Raw genomic sequence first — 21442 nt, forward strand, 5'->3', positions numbered from 1 at the left:
GTTCCGACAATGCAGTAATAACCAACGAGTAATCTAACCTAAAACATTCCAAAACTACTACCTTATACACACAAGTGTAAAGGGATAAAGAATATGTACATAAAGATATATGAATGAGTGATGGTACAGAACGGCATAGGCAAGATGCAGTAGATGGTATAGAGAACAGTATATACATATGAATGAGTAATGTAGGGTATGTAAACATAAAGTGGCATAGTTTAAAGTGGCTAGTGATACATGTATTACATAAAGATGGCAAGATGCAGTAGATGATATAGAGTACAGTATATACATATACATATGAGATCAGTAATGTAGGGTATGTAAACATTATATTAAGTGGCATTGTTTAAAGTGGCTAGTGATACATTTTTACATAAATTTCCATCAATTCCCATTATTAAAGTGGCTGGAGTTGAGTCAGTATGTTGGCAGCGGCCACTAAATGTTAGTGGTGGTGTTTAACAGTCTGATGGCCTTGAGATAGAAGCTGTTTTTTCAGTCTCTCGGTCCCTGCTTTGATGCACCTGTACTGACCTCGTCTTCTGGATGATAGCGGAGTGAACTGGCAGTGGCTCGGGTGGTTGTTGTCCTTGATGATCTTTATGGCCTTCCTGTGACATCGGGTGGTGTAGGTGTCCTGGAGGGCAGGTAGTTTGCCCCCGGTGATGCGTTGTGCAGACCTCACTACCCTCTGGAGAGCCTTACGGTTGTGGGCGGAGCAGTTGCCGTACCAGGTGGTGATACAGCCCGACAGGATGCTCTCGATTGTGCATCTGTAGAAGTTTGTGAGTGCTTTTGGTGACAAGCCGAATTTCTTCAGCCTCCTGAGGTTGAAGATGCGCTGCTGCGCCTTCTTCACCACGCTGTCTGTGTGGGTGGACCAATTCAGTTTGTCCGTGATGTGTAACCGAGGAACTTAAAACTTACTACCCTTTCCACTACTTCTCGGCCAGTCGATGTGGATAGGGGGGTGCTCCCTCTGCTGTTTCCTGAAGTCCACGATCATCTCCTTTGTTTTGTTGACGTTGAGTGTGAGGTTATTATCTCCTTTTCAATACAAGGTGAGCTCCGTAATAAGGGAGRCCACGGACCTYTARTWGCTGAGGAAGGTGGAGGGCGGGACGGGAGAGAGGTGGAGGAAGAGGAGATGGAGGAGTTCAGGAAACATGTGMAGTGCCTGGGGCTTCCCGCCGCCAGTGCTGGTGTAGCTTGGGAAATCCCTCTCCCTCATTCCTATCGTCCCTGATTCCCTACCCTCTTAAGACGGGTAGAAGAAGACCCATCAATGTGATAAAAGTATAGATTCTGGGAGAGAAAGAGAGATGTAGAGACACGTGTTCTGTTTTGTAATATAGCAGTTCTGTATGTACTGTTTGTCGATGTACTGTATGATTGTACTGTACTGAATGATTTATCATATCATTCTGTCTTCTTGGCTTCTTTAAAAGATTTAATGGCATTCATTAATTAAAGTACAAGAGCTTCAGTTAATTCACAGAGASAGTGGAATCCAGTAGGAATGTTCACAGCAAATTCTTCAGCGTTGAATCAACTCTGAGTGTTCAGTTTAACACTTTTCCAGAGTCTATAGGGTCCACACTATTCAGAGCTAAATGAAGACTTTGTTAAGAGTTGARGCCGTTACACTTTCTCYYTGTTAAGGAATTAACACCTGCAGTTTTACAGTAACTCGTTTTGGGTGTTGACTATTTGAATCAGGTGTGCCAGTTTAGGGTTAAAACAAAAATGTGAAACGTCTGGGGGGAGAGGAGAGGGTTGGGAAACCATGTTGTAGAGAACGCTGCCGGGCATCACTTTTAGCCTACGCATCAGATTCATCTGCTGTGGTGTTAGAAACCTAAATATTACCCCCCAAAATATTTTTGATAGAATGTTGTCACGTTTTAAGAATATTTAGGTGTTTTAAAATATTTGTATAGTGTGTATTTTGAAGTACAGTACCAGTCAAAAACTTGCACACACCTACTCATTCAAGGGTTTTTCTTTATTTTTACTGTTTCCTACATTGTAGAATAATAGTGAAGACATTAAAACTATGAAATAACACATATGGAATCATGTAGTAACCAAAAATTGTTAAACAAATCAAAATATATTTTAGATTCTTTAAAAGTAGCCACCCTTAGCCTTGATGACAGCTTTGCACACTCTTGGAATTCTCTAAACCAGCTTCATGAAGTAGTCACCTGGAATGCATTTCAATTAACAGGTGTGCGTTGTTAATTTGTGAAATGTATTTTCTTCTTAATACGTTTGAGCCAATCAGTTGTGCTTTGACAAGGTAGGGGTGGTATACAGAAGATAGCAATATTTGGTAAAATACCAAGTCCATATTATGGCAAGAACAGCTCAAATAAGCAAAGAGAAACGACAGACCATCATTACTTTAAGACATCAGTCAATCGGGAAAATCAACCAACCCTAAACATTAGGGTTTTACAAGCCAAACTTTTCTTGTCCACAAAGGCATAATCTCTACGAACAATACAAAACCTTTTTTTATCCAGGGTGTTCCAATTTCCGGAACGGTTCTTTCCACAACTAGGCATTTGTATACATGAAAGTAAAAGTTGTTAATTGTTAAATAAATGCCTAGTTGCGGGACAACACTAAGCCACACCAGTGCTCTGAACATACAAAAGGTAAATTGCACTGTGTACTGTACCAGAGCAATTAAAAATAAATCACCTTTATTTAACCAGGTAGGCTAGTTGAGAACAAGTTCTCATTTACAACTGCGACCTGGCCAAGATAAAGCAAAACAGAGTTACACATGGGATATACAAACGTACAGTCAATAACACAATTGATACACTATGTCTGCAGAAAAACTAGGAGAATCCCAGAAGAATTAGGAGAACACTAGACGTACATGTAAATGAGACTTCTGGATTGTTTCATGTTTGACTCTATGGAATAATGTCTCAGATAAAAGCACGCAACTTTTCACCAGATAAGCACAGAACATAGATTAACAAAAAGTATKGTTTTTATTTCGCAACCTTGGAATTYCCTTGGAAAAGTGCCAGTTTACTGGTACTCTGCAACTGTGGAACTTTCTGACYTTGAACATTGTACCATAGCAGAGCTATAAGACTGGACCCCTCTATCCCAGCACCAGTGTTCCATACACACAGACACATCAATGACACATAGACATACAGTAGATAGATGCTGTAGATATAGTGATACATATAAATATATAAGATAGATATAGTGATACATATTGTAGATACTATAGCTATAGATAGACCCACAGTAGATAGATATACTGGTGCATAGATATAGTGAGACCTAGACACTGAAGCCATGTTCGCTCRATGTGCCACGACTCTCCTGTACTTCCTGTCTTTTAGCCAATCAGCTCCTGCTGCAGCTCTAACCTGTGAGGACCTCCTTAAGCCCATGGATCCACCACGACTAGACCAGCAGCTCTTGAGGAAATGGGCCCTCGTCGCAGGCAGCCTGAGCCACCCTGCATCCCTGGAGAATCTCAAGGTAGCACCCTATCCACTATGTMGCACCCTATTCCCTAGAACCCTATACGGACCCTGGTCCAAAGTTAAAACAAGGGATAGGRCTGGAGAAATGMAACCACTCTCAAATTCATAGYCAGAGCTATGGATGCAAAGACTGACCATCCAAGATATCACATMTATAGTTTTAAGCATGTTTTGAGYRATTTACAATGTTTACAAAACATTGGATTAAAYCAAGCTTATATTTGGGGTTCTGTATGGGGTATGACAGTTGAACTAAGCTCARGAGGCATTTATAAGTTATATTCTTCAAGAATRAATGGGTACATATCATAAATGTTTAAGTCCAAAAATGGATGTAACAACTGCAGATTGCCCCCTTRAAATGGCTTTTTAGCACACTTGTCAACTAGYCTACATTTCACCTGCCTTTCCACATGCATTGTACCGGTAATRGTTCTGTGACAATTCTGTATGTTGTAATGATTGTTTCTATTGTTTCTATWGTGGTTTCTGTATGAAAATGAATAATAATCACAACTCATCTCTCTCACAGACCAGAGACGGCATCACCATGGAGTTTTCACCCTCTACCCCCAACACCACCCAGAACTCCAACACCACCACAACCGTCCACTACACCCAGACTAACCGTTTCGGCAGCCGATGCGAGTATCGAACCTACAATATCTCACTCATCAACGACAACAGCACCTTCCAGTTCGACGTGGGGGGCCGATTCAACCTCACTGGGGTCTTCCTGGAGACCTCCTGCCCAGACTGTCTGGTGATGAAGTGGGTCATTTATAGAATTGTACATTTGAGCCATTTAGCAGACARTCTTATCCAGAACAACTTACTGTTAGGGGGTACTCCAGTGTTTTTCAARTCTGGTCCAGGTGTACCCCCTTTCTGTTGTAGATCCACACAAACACYCCTGATTSTACTAGTCAACTAAGCACCAAGGCCTTGACAAGTTGAATCAGGCGTGGTTGCCCAGGGCTACAACAAGAATGTGTACTGTTGGGGGTAGATTAGGACCGGAGTTGAGAAACACCGGTGTAGGCTATTCAACTAAGGTCAGGTAGGTAAAAACAACCACATACTGCATTACAATCACTGCAAGTGAACCGTTCTTCAAAACGCCCACTGGGCACAGAAGTCATTTCACTGAAATGACGTGGAAGCAACATTGATTCAACCAGTGTGTGCCCAYTGGATAGCCTCTATCAGCCTCAAACTCAACTCTGGACCTCTAATCAGGGACTGYTTTAGACTTGGCACACCAGGTGGGTGCAATTAATGATCAGGTAGAACAGAAGAACCAGCAGGCTCTGGATCTCGTAGGGTAAGAGTTGAATACGCCTGCTCTATCAGCTAAACCAGTGACAGGAAGAAAAATAAGTGCTGGTGTGAGTTCAAGAAAGAAAAGTACAACAGTAAAGTATAATTATTTTTTAGGTGGGAGGTGAGCTCCAGGAGGAGGGAGTCCACGGACCTGTACCTGCTGAGGAACGTGGAGGGTGGGAGAGAGGTGGAGGAAGAGGAGATGGAGGAGTTCAGGAAACAGGTGGAGTGTATGGGGCCTGTCTCTTATACACATCTAGATGTGTATAAGAGACAGGTATGGGGCTGCCTCCGCCAGTGGTGATGGAGCCGGGGAATGCCCTCTGTGGTTTCCATCAGCTCATCTGGAAAAAGTGAGGAGAAGGAGAAGAAGAAGACGAAGCTCGATCAGTGTGATCAGAGAGTGGGGGCCGTGAGGGAGACGTAGACACCGTTTCTGTCATCGGTTTTGTAATACAACATTTCTGTGTTTACTGTTTGTCGATGACCTGTAGAATTTTGAAAAAAAGATGCACGATTTGTCATATTATTCTGTCTTCTTGGCTTCTTTGACAGATTTAATTACGTTCACAGAGTGATTTAATGTCCAAGAGCTTAAGCTAATTCGCAGAGACAGTGGGATCCAGCAGGAATGTCGGGACATCATTAGGACCGCTCCAAACTCTATGCACAATGGGAAAGAAAAGTATTTTTTTAATTGGATTACTTTTGTATAATTTGGCATAACCTCATTTGTCCATGCATTAAAGTGCTCATACTGTTAAATCTCAGATTAAACTGGATGGAACAGTGAACGATTTGTAATTTGTGAGTGAGAGAGTGTTTCTGCAGATGGGGGCGTGCACAAGCAAGGGGGGAAATGTGGGTGTGAGTATGGACAGGGACAGGGCCAGGGAGAGAGTAACCTACTTTCAGAACTATTGGGTACTTGGTCATACTTTAGGTTCTGATTAGACATGGCGTACCTTTAGGATTGACGTCCCAAATTCCACAACAAGAAGAAGAAGGTCCCCTGTAGATCAGAAACGTTCCAGTCCAGTGGCGTCACCAGCACAGACGATACTATATCAACAGGTAGGTGCCATAAACTTACTAGGTAATGAGGGGCTCCTTTAAAGTGATGTCACAGTGTGTGCCGTGCACTGTATGTAACCATTGTACTGGTACAGTGTAGTCCTTGTGTGGAGAAGGTTAGCTTTATCAGATTATAAATTCCTGTTACAGATCTCATTTGTAATATGCTGTTGGTTTAATGTCTTTATTCAATGTTTATTACATGGAAAACATATTTTACATACCACTAGTTGTTCATGTAAAATAATTGCCACCCATAAAAGAAAATATGAAGTTTATATGCAATACCRCCTGTGGGAAATGTATATTTAATGATGATCACATTTCCTGCAGCTCCTTTGATAAAGTTTAGCCTCATTGCTGATGAGGAGAAATATTATCCTATTATATTATATCCCACTAATCTGCATCTTTCCCAACTCCCTGTTACCCCACGGCACATGGGAATATCCCGAGACAGTCCCATTGGAGGTTAGCGTTGTGCTCCCTGTAAAATGCACTATATATACACAAAAGTATGTGGACACCCCTTTGAATTAGTGAATTCGTGAGTTCAGTCACACCCGTTGCTGACAGTTGTGTAAAATCGAGCACACCGCCATGCAATSTCCATAGACAAACATTGGCAGTAGAATGGCCTTACTGAAGAGCTCAGTGACWTTKAASATGGCACCGTCATAGGATTCCACCWTTCCAACAAGTCAGATTTCTGCCCTGCTAGAGCTGCCCCACACGAAGAGTAAACAGCAAAAAAATCTGACCAACTGGGAACATTTTGTCAGTCCCCACAAGAAAAAAGGCTATTTCTAGCCGTTTAGGGTTAAGGAAAGAATTAGTGTTAGGGTTAAGGTTAGGTTTTGGGGTTAAAGTTAGGGTTAACGTTCGAGTCAGGGTTTAGGGAAAATAGGATTTTGAATGGGAATCAATTGTGTGTCCCCACAAGGTTAGTTAAACAAGACTGTCTGTCTGTGTGTGTGTGTGTGTTCCTAAATAGGGATTTAAAGAGCTTTCTTTCTCACAATAGTTAAATGTTTACTCCTCCCTACTGTGGCGAAACATCATTTTCGTGTGTGTGTGTGTCCCTCCTCTTTCATAGCCCAAGGACCTGTTCTTCTCTCAAGTGGAGGAACACCCAGTTACATATCAATTTGAAATGTATTCACTGTTGGAATCGAAGTCAGGCTGCGTCCCAATGTACACTACCTTTGTGGTTGACTTGCACGTTTCCAATATTCATATATGTTGTAAAAAGTGTGATCTACTTTGAAGATAGAAATGTAATGGTTAGAGGGGACAGCCTTGTCTGTCACAATATAATTTATCTGTAAAAAGGTGCATGTCCAATCTTGATATTCTAGCTCTATCCACAACATTTTCCCACCAATGAATAGCCTGCAGGGCAGGCCCCTATGGCCAGTTATAAACCAATCACCCCATGTCCTATCRCATGTTCCTCCATTCATAGTGAAGGTGTCCAGGCTTGTCCGCTCTAACAGGGCATTGTTATGTGAATGTAATCATGTCCAGGTRAGGACATAGCATTGTTTTCTGAATGTAATGTGCAGTATGCCAGGCCAGGACCGCTGCACACTGTCGTACTGTCCCAGATCTACTGTTCATCCCATTGGTTCACCCCCAGTCCTCTCTGTTCTGTCCCACATGCCTCTGCTAATGATTCCTTACAGCGCGTGCCAAAACCCAGGGCACTGTGTGTGTGTGTGTGCGAGTCTGTCTGTTCTGTTGTGTTAAAACCCACAGTACGTGAATCACACTGTGAATGGTTTAGCAGGAAGAGGAAGCAGAGGGGGATGGATGTGGAATCTTTTTTGTCGTCTGGTGCTAGAAATGGGACCTGAGTAACCAGGCAGAGAGAGAAGGGGAGCGTAGAAATGGCTAGAGAGAAAGTGTGACTGTGAGAGAGAAGGGGGAAATGAGATACTAGAGAGAAAGTGTGAATGTGAAAGAGAAGGGGGACAAAATTAGATGCTAGAGAGAAAGTGTGACTGTGAGAGAGAAGGGGGATAAATAGATGCTAGAGAGAAAGTGTGACTGTGAGAGAAGGGAATAAATGAATGGCTAGAGAGAAATGTGACTGGAGAAGGGAGATAATAAGATGGCTAGAGAAGAAAGTGTGACTGTGAGAGAAAGGGGGATAAATGAGAATGGCTAGAGAGAAAGTGTGACTGTGAGAGAAGGATAAATGAGATGGCTAGAGAGAAAGTGTGGGATGTGAGAGAAGGGGATAAATTGAGATGGCTAGAGAGAAAGTGGACTGTGGAGAAAGGGATAAATGAGATGGCTAGAAGAGAAGTGAGGAGAGAAGGGGATAAATGAGATGGCTAGAGAGAAAGGGGTAAATGAGATGGCTAGAGAGAAAGGGGATAAATGAGATGGCTAGAAAGAAGTGTGACTGTGAGAGAAGGGGATAAATGAATGGCTAGAGAGAAAGTGTGACTGGAGAGAAAGGGAATAAATGAGATGGCTAGAGAGAAGTTGACTGTGAGAGAAGGGGATAAATGAGATGGCTAGAGAGAAAGGGGATAAATGAGATGGCTAGAGAGAAAGGGGATAAATGAGATGGCTAGACGATGAGATGAGAGAAGGGGATAAATGAGATGGCTAGAGAGAAAGGGATAAATGAGATGTAGAAGAAAGGGGATAAATGAGATGGCTAGAGAGAAAGGGGATAAATGAGATGGCTAGAGAGAAAGGGATAAATGAGATGGCTAGAGAGAAAGGGATAAAAATGAGATGGCTAGAGAGAAAGGGGATAAATGAGATGGCTAGAGAGAAAGGATAAATGAGATGGCTAGAGAGAGGGATAAATGAGATGGCTAGAGAGAAAGTGTTGATGAAAGTAAGGATGGGAGAAAAAGATTCAATAGTGGGTTTTGGGCTTAAGTGATCAATTGAAAGTGAGACTGTTTTGGAGTGTAAATGAACCTATTCAAGTTATTTGAAAGGGAAGAGAGAGAGGTACCATGGGTGCCATGGCAATAATGAGGACAAAGTAACAGACCCATTGTTCTGCTCACTCAGCTGGTGTACAACACTCGCATGCATGTGTGAGGAGAGAGCATTGCTGAGCCTCTTGCTCTGAGGTGGTTAAGCACATTAAAGATTGACCCACTCAGCAGAAAACTTTCCAAGTTGCACTGCAAAGGTTGCCTGGCTAGCCAACCATATGCTCCAAACAAACGCCACGCCCATGAACGTTTCTTCTCCTCCTGAAGTATGCAGCGAACTATAAAACAGCGGAGGAATTCAGTTTGAGTCGTCAGCCTACTGCAGTGGAGGAGAAGCGTGTGTGTAGTAGTAATTTTTTACCTCATTGCCAAAGACTAACACAATGCAATACAATACCATAACCATTCTGCAATGCATTAACAACAACAATTGGTTAGCATTATAACAGGTGTATGAACCATTTAGCTTTACAACACAGAGTGAATGGTGTGTCAAACAGTAAGGAGTATGAAAACAGTATGAATGACATTATACAACAGTATTTTACTTTAAGCGTTTGTAGCCTAGAGGATAGAAAATAGATCTGAAAATTGGTCTGAAAATGGGTGTCCACGCCATGTGTTGTTTTTCGTTCAACTCCACTAATCGTTCCATTTCTCTGTCCTCTTTCTCCCAGACTGACCTGCTGAAGACTGACTGTTACAAACTGTTCTAGTCCAGACTGTTATTTCAAGTCAACAGAGACAGCCAATGGCAGTCTACCCGTCTCATCATGGAAACAATGGAGCCGGTGGCCAACCGACAGAGCCCAGCCGAAGCATTGGACGAGTGGGCCAGCGAGGTTTGGTGGACGGAGGAGGGCGAAATGGACCCCACTCTGGCCCAGGACACTATCCCTCCTCACCCGTTGGTCAAACAGGCACCCAGGGCAAAGTCAGAAGACCTGGSGTCGGAATCTCCAGATGCTCCAGAGCCTAGACCTCAAGTGTCTCCCTCAAGTGAGAACCTTACAGACTCAACAAACAAAATGGCAGGAGTGGTTCCTAAAATGGAGCAGGAGGCACTTTCTGGGGTAAATCAGGTGCCTAGTAGTAGAATCCAGGTGGGTGATAGTGAATTGGAACAAGACCTTAAAATGATAGATGACAATCACTGTGAGATGGAAGATGCCGTTGCTTTTCGGTCACCTCTTGCCTGCACTGACCAAGCCTCACCTGCAGAGGGCGCTCCAGAGACTCAGACATATCCATTGGAGGAGGAAGAAGAAGAAGAGGAGACCATTGACTGTATCAGTGATGGTAAGGTGGAGGTGATCTCTAACCCTGTAGAGGAGGAAATGTCGTCATCTGACAGCCAGGGTAGCCAGGAGTGGCCCTCGAGATCTCACCTTGATGACGTTGTGGAGGAAGACAAAGAAGAAGAAGATGGTGRCAAGAAAGACAAAGTAGAGGAGTTTCAGTCTGTTGAGATGATGGAAAATGGCGCTGTGCGGTTGGAGTTGAATACAGAGTGTTCAGCTAGTAGTGAACTTGAGCAGGGGCTGTCAGAGACGGTGTGTGCTACAGAGCAGYTAGCTGACAAGCAAGAGGTTAGTGAGTGCCCAATCAGTAGTGACAGAGAGAAGACAATGTCAGACAATAACAACCATGATACTATGAAGGCTGCTGAAACTAGCACTACCACCCACTCTCCACTAAAAAGAGAGAGTTCCGATGACATATTCTCTGAGTCCCCAGAAAACCCTGAATCAGCTTWTGCCGGTGATGGAGAGGAGAACCWGAGTGTTGACTCCAAGCCTTTAGACATCAGCTCAGCCCGGAGGCAGTGGGTTAGGCTGGACAGTACCAGAAGCAAAGCCCCTCAGCCTGACCAATCCAACTCCTCTAGATCCTCCTCTTSTAGCCACCTAGTAGACCTGGCTCAGCCCCRYGGTGTAGTTACACCASATAAACAGCAGGGGGAGCAGTTGTTACYAAATGTCACTGCTGCCCTGACGCATCATAGTAACCAGGAAGTGGCAGCACAACAGGTGTTCAAGGGAGCAACTCCGGCTCCGCCCCTGGCGACGGTCGCCAAGGAGCCAGCTAATCAGGTCAAGGCAGATCTCCTTGGCTCTGGCTGTGTTGTAGTGAAAGAGCAGGCGGGTGGAGAGAGAGAGGAGGGAAAGAGGGAGGGAGACAACAGGCAAACAYGTGGAGAGAGAGGGCATAGAGCGAGTGGACTTGGCGCAGCGGGCGAGGCAGACAGGAAGAAAAGAGTGAAACYGAGCGAAGAAAAGAGGACAAACCCTGGGTTGTTGATGTCGAGAGACAGTCACAGCAAAGCTTCCAAGATGAAGTTGGGAGGGGACTTGTTCGATGACAGCCAGAGTGACAGCGGCGTATCTGCCGACTTCTCCCCTGGTAGTACCGTGGAGCTCCAAACCACCACCTCCACCCTCACCTCTCCTCCTGCCGACGAGACCCCCATCGAGAGGGAGATCCGTCGGGCAGTGCAGCGTGAGCAGTCCCTCAGGAGATCCAGGGGCCTCCACAACAAGCCGCCCACCCAGGAATATGTGGACATCCCCCTAAGGAAGTCAGTCTTGACTGAGACCCTGCCTTCCAAATTGGACAAGAGCCAGGGGGGGAAGGACCGTCAGTTTGCGGGGAAGAAGATGCAGAAGGAGATCAGTGTAGAGACCCAGAGGGAACAGGTCCTGGTTCAACTAGGGAAAGTTAGAGGTTCCTATGACAAGGGGACAGTACGCCAGCTCAAGGAAAGGAAGAAGTTATTTGAAGCTTTCCAGGAGCCCAAGGAGACATCCTTGATGATATTGTCCCAGAGCAAGGCACCCTCCTGGGCTTCGGCGAGTGACCTCTCCACCCTGGAGATCCAGGGGAACGACGCTTCATCTGTGTCCTTTGTCGGAGGCTCGTTTGGGGAGAGAAGACGTAGTAGCCTGGAGCTGATGTCCCAGAGCCCCTCTGGAACAKCTAAAGGCATCACCTACACCCCTCATGGGGCCCCTGTCCCCCGGGGCCCCACTCTCTCCGAGAGCACCGGGGGCCAGATCATCATCCTGGATAACCACCACCACCTGGTTCTTCCCGCTCCGGCCCACGTCCACCACGTCTCCAAGCCCCTCAGGCACTCCCACAGTACGGGCACGCTCACCGAGACACAGGGCCTCACCGTGGTCGACTCCGCTTCCATATACTCCTCAACCAGTGCACTCAGCGGAGAAGAGAGAAGGGTTTTTTGGAGGGATGAGGATGGAGGGAGGATGGATCAGGAGGAGGAGGAGGAGGAGGAGGAGGTTCCAAAGGAGAACCCCTTCTTCAAGCTGCGCTCCTCATCGGTGTCTCAGGACAAGGTGGAGCAGGATATCCGGGAAGCCAGGGAGAGAGAGAAGGAGCTGCGGAGGCAGAGGAGCAGTCTGTACGGGGGAGGAGGAGGAGGAGGAGGGGGGAGGCCAGCCAGTAGGGAGGTACAGAGTCCCACTTCTCCTCCTCCTCCACCTCTACTTCTACAGAACGGACTGGCGACCCCTGAACTATCTGTCACCCCCATCATCGCGGACACCTCCTGCAACACCAACAAGTGTTAGTGATATAGCTTGTGTGTGTGTTGTGTGTGTAGTGTGATGCCGTGTTGTGGTGTGTGTGTGTGTGTGTGTGTGTGTGTGTGTGTGTGTCAGGAGATATGATGAAAAGACAATGTAATAGTTCAGTGAGGATATTATTTCATCTCCCATTGGGTCAGGTAGTGTTACATCATCAAACATCTAACACAACATTCTCACTGTCATCAGGAGTTCTGCTCCAGAGATCACAGTCTTTGTGTGCATCCCAAATTGTACCCTATTCCCTAAATAGTGCACTACTGTTGACCAGGGCTCTGGTCAWAAGTAGTGCACTAAATAGGGAATAGGGTGCCAAAGTAGTGCACGGAATAGGGTGYGTGCCGTTTGGTAAGCAACCCTTGCCAACAGGCTGAATGATACACTACTGGGTAACTAACTAAACTAAAGTTGGGATCTTCTGTACAATTAACTGCCGGATCAAAAGTGAGTGAAAATATATGAAAGTGAAAATCACTGACTCATGTCTTGACCCTTCATTGTGTCAGCAAAACACAAAGCATCTTTAGAAATATTTTCCCAAGATGAATTGTAGAACCCAGCCTAGAATATATGCTTGTGAGGCAACTTTGGATTCTGGGAGTTGGTAGACACTATGGGATGTTTAACATGAATGAATATGTAACTAACTAATACAATCTAATGGCTATACATTTCAGAGCGTAAATCACCCTTGGAAATCATTCAAAGTGTTTAGTGATGTGACCAGTATGAAAAATGCTTGTCAAATAAAGCTGTTATCACAGTAATAATTAGTACCAGTGTTATTACGATGTGCTGTGCCAAGGCAAGCTGGGCGTATTGTGTATGTTGTCAGTGGTAGGCCCACAGTAGCTGCCAGACAGACAGGGACAGGCCTGGCTCATCTGGGTACAGTACTGAATAGAGGGACGCCAGGGTTAGGGTGTGCTAATTACCCACAAGACTCCTCTGTGACACCGTGTCTGAGAAATTATAGTTTTATTATAAATGATAGATCATTATGTAACTATAATTTCCTCTCTTCCTCCCACTCTCTCCAGCGCGACAGTCTCTTGGGAAGCTGGGCATGTGGCCTCCACACAGACAGATGGGTATCCAGATAGCCAATCAGAGGTATGTTATATCCTTCCATCACCAAACATAATCTATATAGGCCCAGGAGTTTTCCTGAGTAGGTAAAACGTCGGGGCTTAATCATACGCTTTGACGAGCGCTCTTAGTTTATATCATGACGAGCGCTCTTAGTTTATATTCATGACGAGCGCTCTTAGTTTATATCATGACGAGCGCTCTTAGTTTATATCATGACGAGCCTCTTAGTTTATATCATGACGAGCGCTCTTAGTTTATTCATGACGAGCGCTCTTAGTTTATATCATGACGAGCGCTCTTAGTTTATATCATGACGAGCGCTCTTAGTTTATTCTTGACGAGCCTCTTAGTTTATATCATGACGAGCGCTCTTAGTTTATATCATGACGAGCGCTCTGTTATATCATGTTGCACCGGAAGAAACACTGGGGGCTCAAAGTTGATTTCCTGGTTAAGTCACAAGGTCAGTAAAACCACCTGGCCCTAACATACGGTCGTCACTAGTTATCACAGCCACAAAGCCATAAACACTGCCTATTTCTTCTTAAAATTATATTTTAAACCTAACCCCAACCTTATCCTAACTTTAACCACACTGCTAACCTTATCCCTAACTTTAACCACACTGCTAACCTTATCCTAACTTTAACACACTGCTAACCCTATCCCGAACTTTAACCACTGCTAACCTATCCTAACCTTAACCAACACTGCTAACCTTATCCCTAACTTAACCACACTGTTTAACCTCTATCCCAACTTTACCACACTGCTAACCCTATCCCAAACTTTAACCACAATGCTAACCTTATCCCTAACTTTAACCACACTGCTAACCTTATCCCAACTTTAACCACACTGCTAACCTTACCCGAACTTTAACCACACTGCTAACCCTATCCCGAACTTTAACCACACTGCTAACCTTTCCCGAACTTTAACCACACTGCTAACCTTATCCCGAACTTTAACCACACTGCCTAACCCTTATCCCGAACTTAACCCAACTGCTAACCTTATCCCGAATTTAACCCACTGCTAAACCTTATTCCCAAATGTTAACCACACTGCTAACCTTATCCAACTTTAACCACACTGCTAACCTATCCCAAATTTAACCACACTGCTAACCTTATCCCGAAACTTAACCACACGACCATCCCCCCAACCCAAACCAAAACAACCATGCTAACCTTATCCCAAATGTTAACCACACTGCTAACCTTATCCCGAACTTTAACCACACTGCTAACCTATCCCGAACTTAACCACACTGCTAACCTTATCCCTAACTTAACCACACTGCTAACCTTATCCCTAACTTTAAACCACACTGCTAACCCTGTCCCAACTTTACCACACTGCTTAACCTTATCCCGAACTTTAACCACACTGCTAACCCTATCCCGAACTTTTAACCACACCGCTAAACCTTATCCGACACTTTAACCACACTGCTAACCTTATCCTTAACTTTAACCACACTGCTAACCTTATCCCTAACTTTAACCACACATGCTAACTTATCCCAAATGTTAACCACACTGCTAACCTTATCCCATAACTTAACCACACTGCTAACCTATCCCAACTTTAACCACACTGCTAACCTTATCCCGATTTTAACACCCACACTGCTAACCTTATCCTAACTTTAACCACACTGCTAACTTATCCCTAATTTAACCACACTGCTAACCTAATCCCAAATGCCATTAACCACAACTCACACCACTCGCGCGCGAATCACGAGCACTTATCCCGAGAGAGTGTTAAACCATGCCAACCTCATAATGACCGCTTTACACCACTCTAGTCAGCCTAGTATCTCCAACTTTACACCGTAACTATCCCAATCAGCAGACTTACCTAAGGTTACCATCCTCTAAGACCTAGAAAATCCCGTGAACGTGTTACCTGCTAACCTCTGATCCCGAACTTTAACCACACTGCCTAACCCGTTCGTTAAGCACACTAATTAATCACACTACCTAACCTGTATCCAACTGTAGACCAACTTGCAACCCTAATATCCGCTATAGTTACCACACTGCACCTAGTCTATAACAACGCTAACCTTATCCCTAAAACTTTGAACGCACACTGCTAACCTCGTTATCCCACTCTAATGCACACACTGCTAACCTTATCCCCTAACTTTAACCACACTGCTAACCTGATGCCCTAACTTAACCACATGTAACCTTATCCAGAACTTGTAACCACACTGTAACCCTTACAACTTTAAACCGCTAATGTCGAACTTTAACCACACTGCTAACCTTATCCCTAACTTTAACCAACACCTGCTAACCTCTATCCCTGACACTTAACCACACTGCTAACCTTATCCCGAACTTACCACACTGCTAACCTCTATCCGAACTTTAACCACAGCACCTGCAACTACAAGCACTTATACTAACCACACTGTACTACGACTTACCACACTGCTAACCTTATCCAATTCACGCTCTTATCAACTTTAACCACACTGCTTAACCTTATCCCGACTACAACTCTTATCTAACTTCACACTGCCTAACCTTATCCCGAACTTTAAAACACACTGCTAACCTATCCCGACACTTTAACCACACTGCTAACCTTATCCCTAACTTTAACCACACTGCTAACCTTATCCCGAACTTTAACCACACTGCTAACCTTATCCCTAACTTTAACCACACTGCTAACTTTATCCCGAACTTTACCCACACTGCTAACCTTATCCCAAATGTTAACCACACTGCTAACCTTATCCCTAACTTTAATCACACTGCTAACCTTATCCCTAACTTTAACCACACTGCTAACCTTATCCCGAACTTTAACCACACTGCTAACCTTATCCCTAATGTTAACCACACTGCTAACATTATCCCTAACTTTAACCACACTGCTAACCTTATCCCGAACTTTAACCACACTGCTAACTTTATCCCGAACTTTAAATTAAGAAAAAATAAACATTTGTTTTCATGATTTTTTACGATATTACCCAATTTTGACTTTGTGGCTGTGCTATCTACAGTCTTAGAAAAAAGGGAGAGGAGAGAACCCTTTTGGGTTCCATGTAGAACCCTCTGTGAAACCAAAAAGTGTTCTACCTGAAAATAAAAAGGGTTCTTCAAAGGGTTCTCCTATGGGGACAGCTGAAGAACCATTTTAGGTTCTAGATATCACCTTATTTTTAAGAGTGTAGTGGAAACCATAACATACCCAAACAAACATGTCCTCTCCATACTTCATACATAAACACCAGGACACTATCACTGCATTAGACTCAACATTTAACCCAGTATGGTGCCATATATACCGTAGCACCAGAGCACGTGTAGATTTTCCATTGGTGGCATTTTCTCAGTGAATTCAGCCCTCAGAGCTAATAACACCACATCTGATAGTAAGGAGCTTCCTTAATCAATTGAGATAAGAGAGAGAAGAGGGAGAGAGGGAAGGAGAGAGAGAGAGCAGTGGATTCGAAATATGAATAGAGTTTGGGTACGGAAAGAGCGAGAGAGAGAGAAAGAGCAAAAGAGAGACAGAACGAAAGTGGAGAGAAAGAGAGAGTCCCTCCTGAGTTCCTCCACGGTTGCTCTCTTGGGTTACACATCTCTCTGAAGCTRAAGTGAATACAAGATTAGCATCGGCTGACTGCAACTTTATAAATCTGACATAATTGTAAACCAGTCTGACAGCTAGAAGCACTGTTCCCTAGCCTGAGCCCCATTCAGTCCCTTTAGCCTGGTCCCAGATCAGTGTGTGCTGACAATGATCAAAGGGCTTCAATTGGCAAGAAAGCACAAAGGGATCTGGGACCAGGCTACAGTCATTCTGCCTGCTACGTTATCTACAGTGTATATCTACACAGACTACAGATAAGAAAGATTATATAATAACGGATGGAGGGAGAAAGATAGCGATGCTTGTTAACTTAGAGCAGAGCCCTGAAAATAGCATATCATTGTTATGGATTACGGTCTAATAGATTCACATTTTAATTTGATTTTAATTTTTTTACTTTATCTTTATCTGCATTGTTGGAAAAGGACACATATGTAAGAATTTCACTGTTAGTCTACACCTGTTGTTTACAAACAACGTGACACATTAGATTTGACATGACCTCGGTGCTAACGATGTTGATCCATGAGATGACCTCACATCCTCCTTTTTCATCCTCCCCTCTTTTCTAACTCCCTCTACTCTCTATTATAACTCCCTCTACTCTCTATTATAACTCCCTCTACTCTCTATTATAACTCTCTCTACTCTCTATTATAACTCCCTCTACTCCTATAACTCTATAAACTCCCTCTACTCTCTATTATAACTCTCCCCTCTAACTCTCTATTATATAACTCCCTCTACTCTCTATTATAACTCCCCTCTACTCCTCTATTATAACTCCCTCTACTCTCTATTAAACTCCCTCTACTCTCTATTATAACTCCCCTACTTCTCTATAACTCCCTCTACTCTCTATTATAAACCCCTCTACTCTCTATTATAACTCCCTCTACTCTCTATTATAATCCCTTCTACTCTCTATTATAACTCTCTCTACTCCTCTATTAAAACTCCCTCTACTCTCTATTATAACTCCCTCTACTCTCTATCTATAACTCTCTCTACTCTCTCATTATAACTTCCCTCTACTCTCTTATTATAAACTCCCTCTACTCTCTATTATAACTCCCTCTACTTCTCATTTATAACTCCCCTTACTCTCTATTATAACTCCCTCTATCTCTATTATAACTCCCTCTATCCTCATTATAACTCCCTCTACTCTCTATTATACTCCCTCTACTCTCTATTATAACTCCCTCTACTCTCTATTATAACTCCCTCTACTCACTCTATTATAACTCCCTCTACTCTCTATTATAACTCTCTCTACTCTCTATTATAACTCCCTCTACTCTCTATTATAACTCCCTCTACTCTCTATTATAAACTCCCTCTACTCTCTATTATAACTCCCTCTACTCATTTATAAAACCTCTCTACTCTCTTATTTATAATCTCCCTCTACTCTCTATTATAACTCCCCTCTACTCTCTATTATTAACTCTCTCACTTCTTTATAACTCCTCTACTCTCTATTATAACTCCCTCTACCTCTATTACTCCTCTACTCTCATTATATACCCCTCTACTCTCTATTATAACTCCTCTACCTCTATTATATACTCCCTACTCCTCTATTATAAACTCCCTCTACTCTCTATTTAACCCCTCTACTTCTCTATTATAACTCCCTCTACTCTCTATTATAACCTCCTCTACTCTCTATTATAACTCTCTTACTCTCTATTATAACTCCCTCTAACTCCTCTACTTCATAAACCTCTCTCTACTCTCTATTATAACTCCCTCTTACTCTCTATTATAACTCTCTCTATCTCTCTATTATAACTCTCTCTACTCTCTATTATAACTCTCTCTACTCTCTATTATAATCCCCTCTACTCTCTATTTATAAACTCTCTCTACTCTCTATTATAACTCTCTCTACTCTCTATTATAATCCCTCTACTCTCATTATAACTCCTCTTACTCTCTATTATAATACTCCCTCTACTCTCTATTATAACTCTCCTTTACTCTCTATTTTAAACTCTCTCTTACTCTCTATTAAACTACCCTTCTACTCTCATTATAACTCCCTCTACTCTCTATATAACTCTTCTACTCTCTATATACTCTCTACTCTCTTATAACTCCCTCTACTCTCTATATAACTCCCTCTAATCTCTATTATAACTCCTCTCTACTCTCTATTATAACTCTCTTACTCTCTATTATAACTCCCTCTACTCTCTATTATAACTCCCTATACCTCTATTATAACTCCCTCTACTCTCTATTAACCTCTACTCTCTATTATAACTCCCTCTACTCTCTATTATAACTCCCTCTACACTCTATTATAACTCCCTCTACTCTCTATTATAACTCCCTCTACTCTCATTATAACTCTCTCTTACTCTCTTTATAACTCTCTCTACTCTCTTATTATAACTCCCTCTACTCTCTATTATAACCCTCTACTCTCTATTTACTACCTCTACTCTCTATTATAACTCCTCTACATCTCTATTATAACTCCCTCTACTCTCTATATAACTCCCTCTAATCTCTTTATAACTCTCTCTACTCTCTATAAACTCTCTCTACTCTCTATTATACTCCCTCTACTCTCTATTATAACTCCCTCTACTCTCTATTATAACTCCCTCTACTCTCTATTAAACTCTCTACTCTCTATTATAACTCCCTCTACTCTCTATATAACTCCCTCTACTCTCTATTATAACTCCCTCTACTCTCATTATAACTCCTCTTACTCTCTATTATAAACCCCTCTACTCTATTATAACTCCTCTACTCTCTATTATAAACTCCCTCTACTCCATTATGAACTCCCTCTACTCTCTATTCCCCGTCATTGATAAATCTTCCTATACTCTTTCTCGATTCCCCTCTCTTGTCCCCTTCTCTTTTTTTTCTCTTTTCACTTTCTACTCTCTTTCGCGTTGTCTGCCTCTCTCATATTTTTCTCTAATCTCTTTCTCTCTCACACACACACACTTGTCTCCCTCTCTCTCTTTCTACTCACTCTCTTTTTCACCTTCTCTTCTTTCCAGGGCCTCCAGAGCCCGCGGACCCCCAGACAGAAGACTCCTCTCCTGCAGCGCTGGGAGTCCGGCCAGGTCATGAACGGCCATGGAGGGGAGGAGGAGGACTAAGACAGGCCTTGTGTCAGTTTGTCCTTTTAGAGTATAATGAACAAGATTACATAGACAATGGGGGACTTGACCCTAGATCAGTACTCCTATTATGAGACGGTTTATGAATACAGGCCCTGATCTACTGCTGAAAGCTCAGGGGAAGGAACGGGAAGAAACCAGATCATTGGAATGAAGAATTAGAAACAGACAACCATGGAAGTAGAATATCTGAAAATGCACTGGAGAAACAGAGGTTMTMGGAYTTGGAACTCTGGACTTTTGGAACCYTTTGAATGTCATATCAGAACTTTGGAACTGAACTGTAAATTGGAGCTTTGGAATGCAGTGGGAGAGATTGGAACCAATGGATGGTCATTGGAAGATGTTTTTACCAGAAGAGACCGGCCGAATCTCTACAGTACGGTTTTTGTGAGGGTTGAAGGAYGTTGAAATGGGTTACGTTGMATTGCTTCTGAYGCACATGACTCAGCATGGATTTATATGGATATGTATATAATGCACATTTTGTGATAAATCTWTTTTGGGAGAATATTTCCTTCRCCGTAGTTTCTATTTACTATAGATAAGCCGTTTCTACAGTATGTAAGTTGACATTATGATATAATTATGTGTAATTAATAAGTGATTAACAAATGCAATCTACATTCAGTCAGCTACTACAAATCAAGTCAGTCCACATAGTAAATACTGCAAAATCTAATGTATGATACCGATCTAACATAATCATTCATCAGAGATGGTGTTTTTATGCAAGATGATGTCCATAAAGTAGTCAAGATGAACAATTACATACATGTAAACCCAATGTCTTTCTGCTTTCATGTTTGTGTCTGATTGCTACTAAAACACACAGGAAGAATGATTAGGTGCACACACAGTAGTGGTGATGTGAGGAGCTGTTGTATCAGCAGGGTGGATCACCCATTGTCACAGTYTAACTCGTGAGCCTTGCCCAGTTTTTACTGCCTTTGGGCTGGGCTMACACAGGCATAGGGAGTCCAAATGTCATACACTCAATCAATGAATGACAGCYTAGTGACAATGACATCAACGGTGTGACTTAGAGTAGAGTTTTGTTTCAAGTTAAAACG

At 43.0% G+C, this 21442-nt stretch overlaps 2 protein-coding genes across 2 annotated transcripts; both read left to right on the forward strand.

Annotated features, from left to right (window-relative positions):
• The first annotated feature begins 3165 nt into the window (after positions 1 to 3165).
• LOC112077489 (uncharacterized) lies at positions 3166 to 5647 on the forward strand. The gene is made up of 4 exons (XM_024143991.2): positions 3166 to 3525; positions 4063 to 4301; positions 4968 to 5083; positions 5131 to 5647. Exons 1-4 carry the CDS (start codon positions 3337 to 3339, stop codon positions 5208 to 5210), a joined length of 624 nt encoding a protein of 207 aa, XP_023999759.1. The 5' UTR covers positions 3166 to 3336; the 3' UTR covers positions 5211 to 5647.
• A 102-nt stretch (positions 5648 to 5749) lies between these two features.
• Positions 5750 to 20828, forward strand: misp3 (MISP family member 3). The gene is made up of 4 exons (XM_024143993.2): positions 5750 to 5927; positions 9571 to 12476; positions 13539 to 13611; positions 20247 to 20828. Exons 2-4 carry the CDS (start codon positions 9667 to 9669, stop codon positions 20346 to 20348), a joined length of 2985 nt encoding a protein of 994 aa, XP_023999761.2. The 5' UTR covers positions 5750 to 5927; positions 9571 to 9666; the 3' UTR covers positions 20349 to 20828.
• The last annotated feature ends 614 nt before the right edge of the window (positions 20829 to 21442 follow it).

This window comes from Salvelinus sp. IW2-2015, unplaced genomic scaffold (assembly GCF_002910315.2).
Source record: "Salvelinus sp. IW2-2015 unplaced genomic scaffold, ASM291031v2 Un_scaffold4620, whole genome shotgun sequence".
NCBI classification, from domain to species: domain Eukaryota; kingdom Metazoa; phylum Chordata; class Actinopteri; order Salmoniformes; family Salmonidae; genus Salvelinus; species Salvelinus sp. IW2-2015.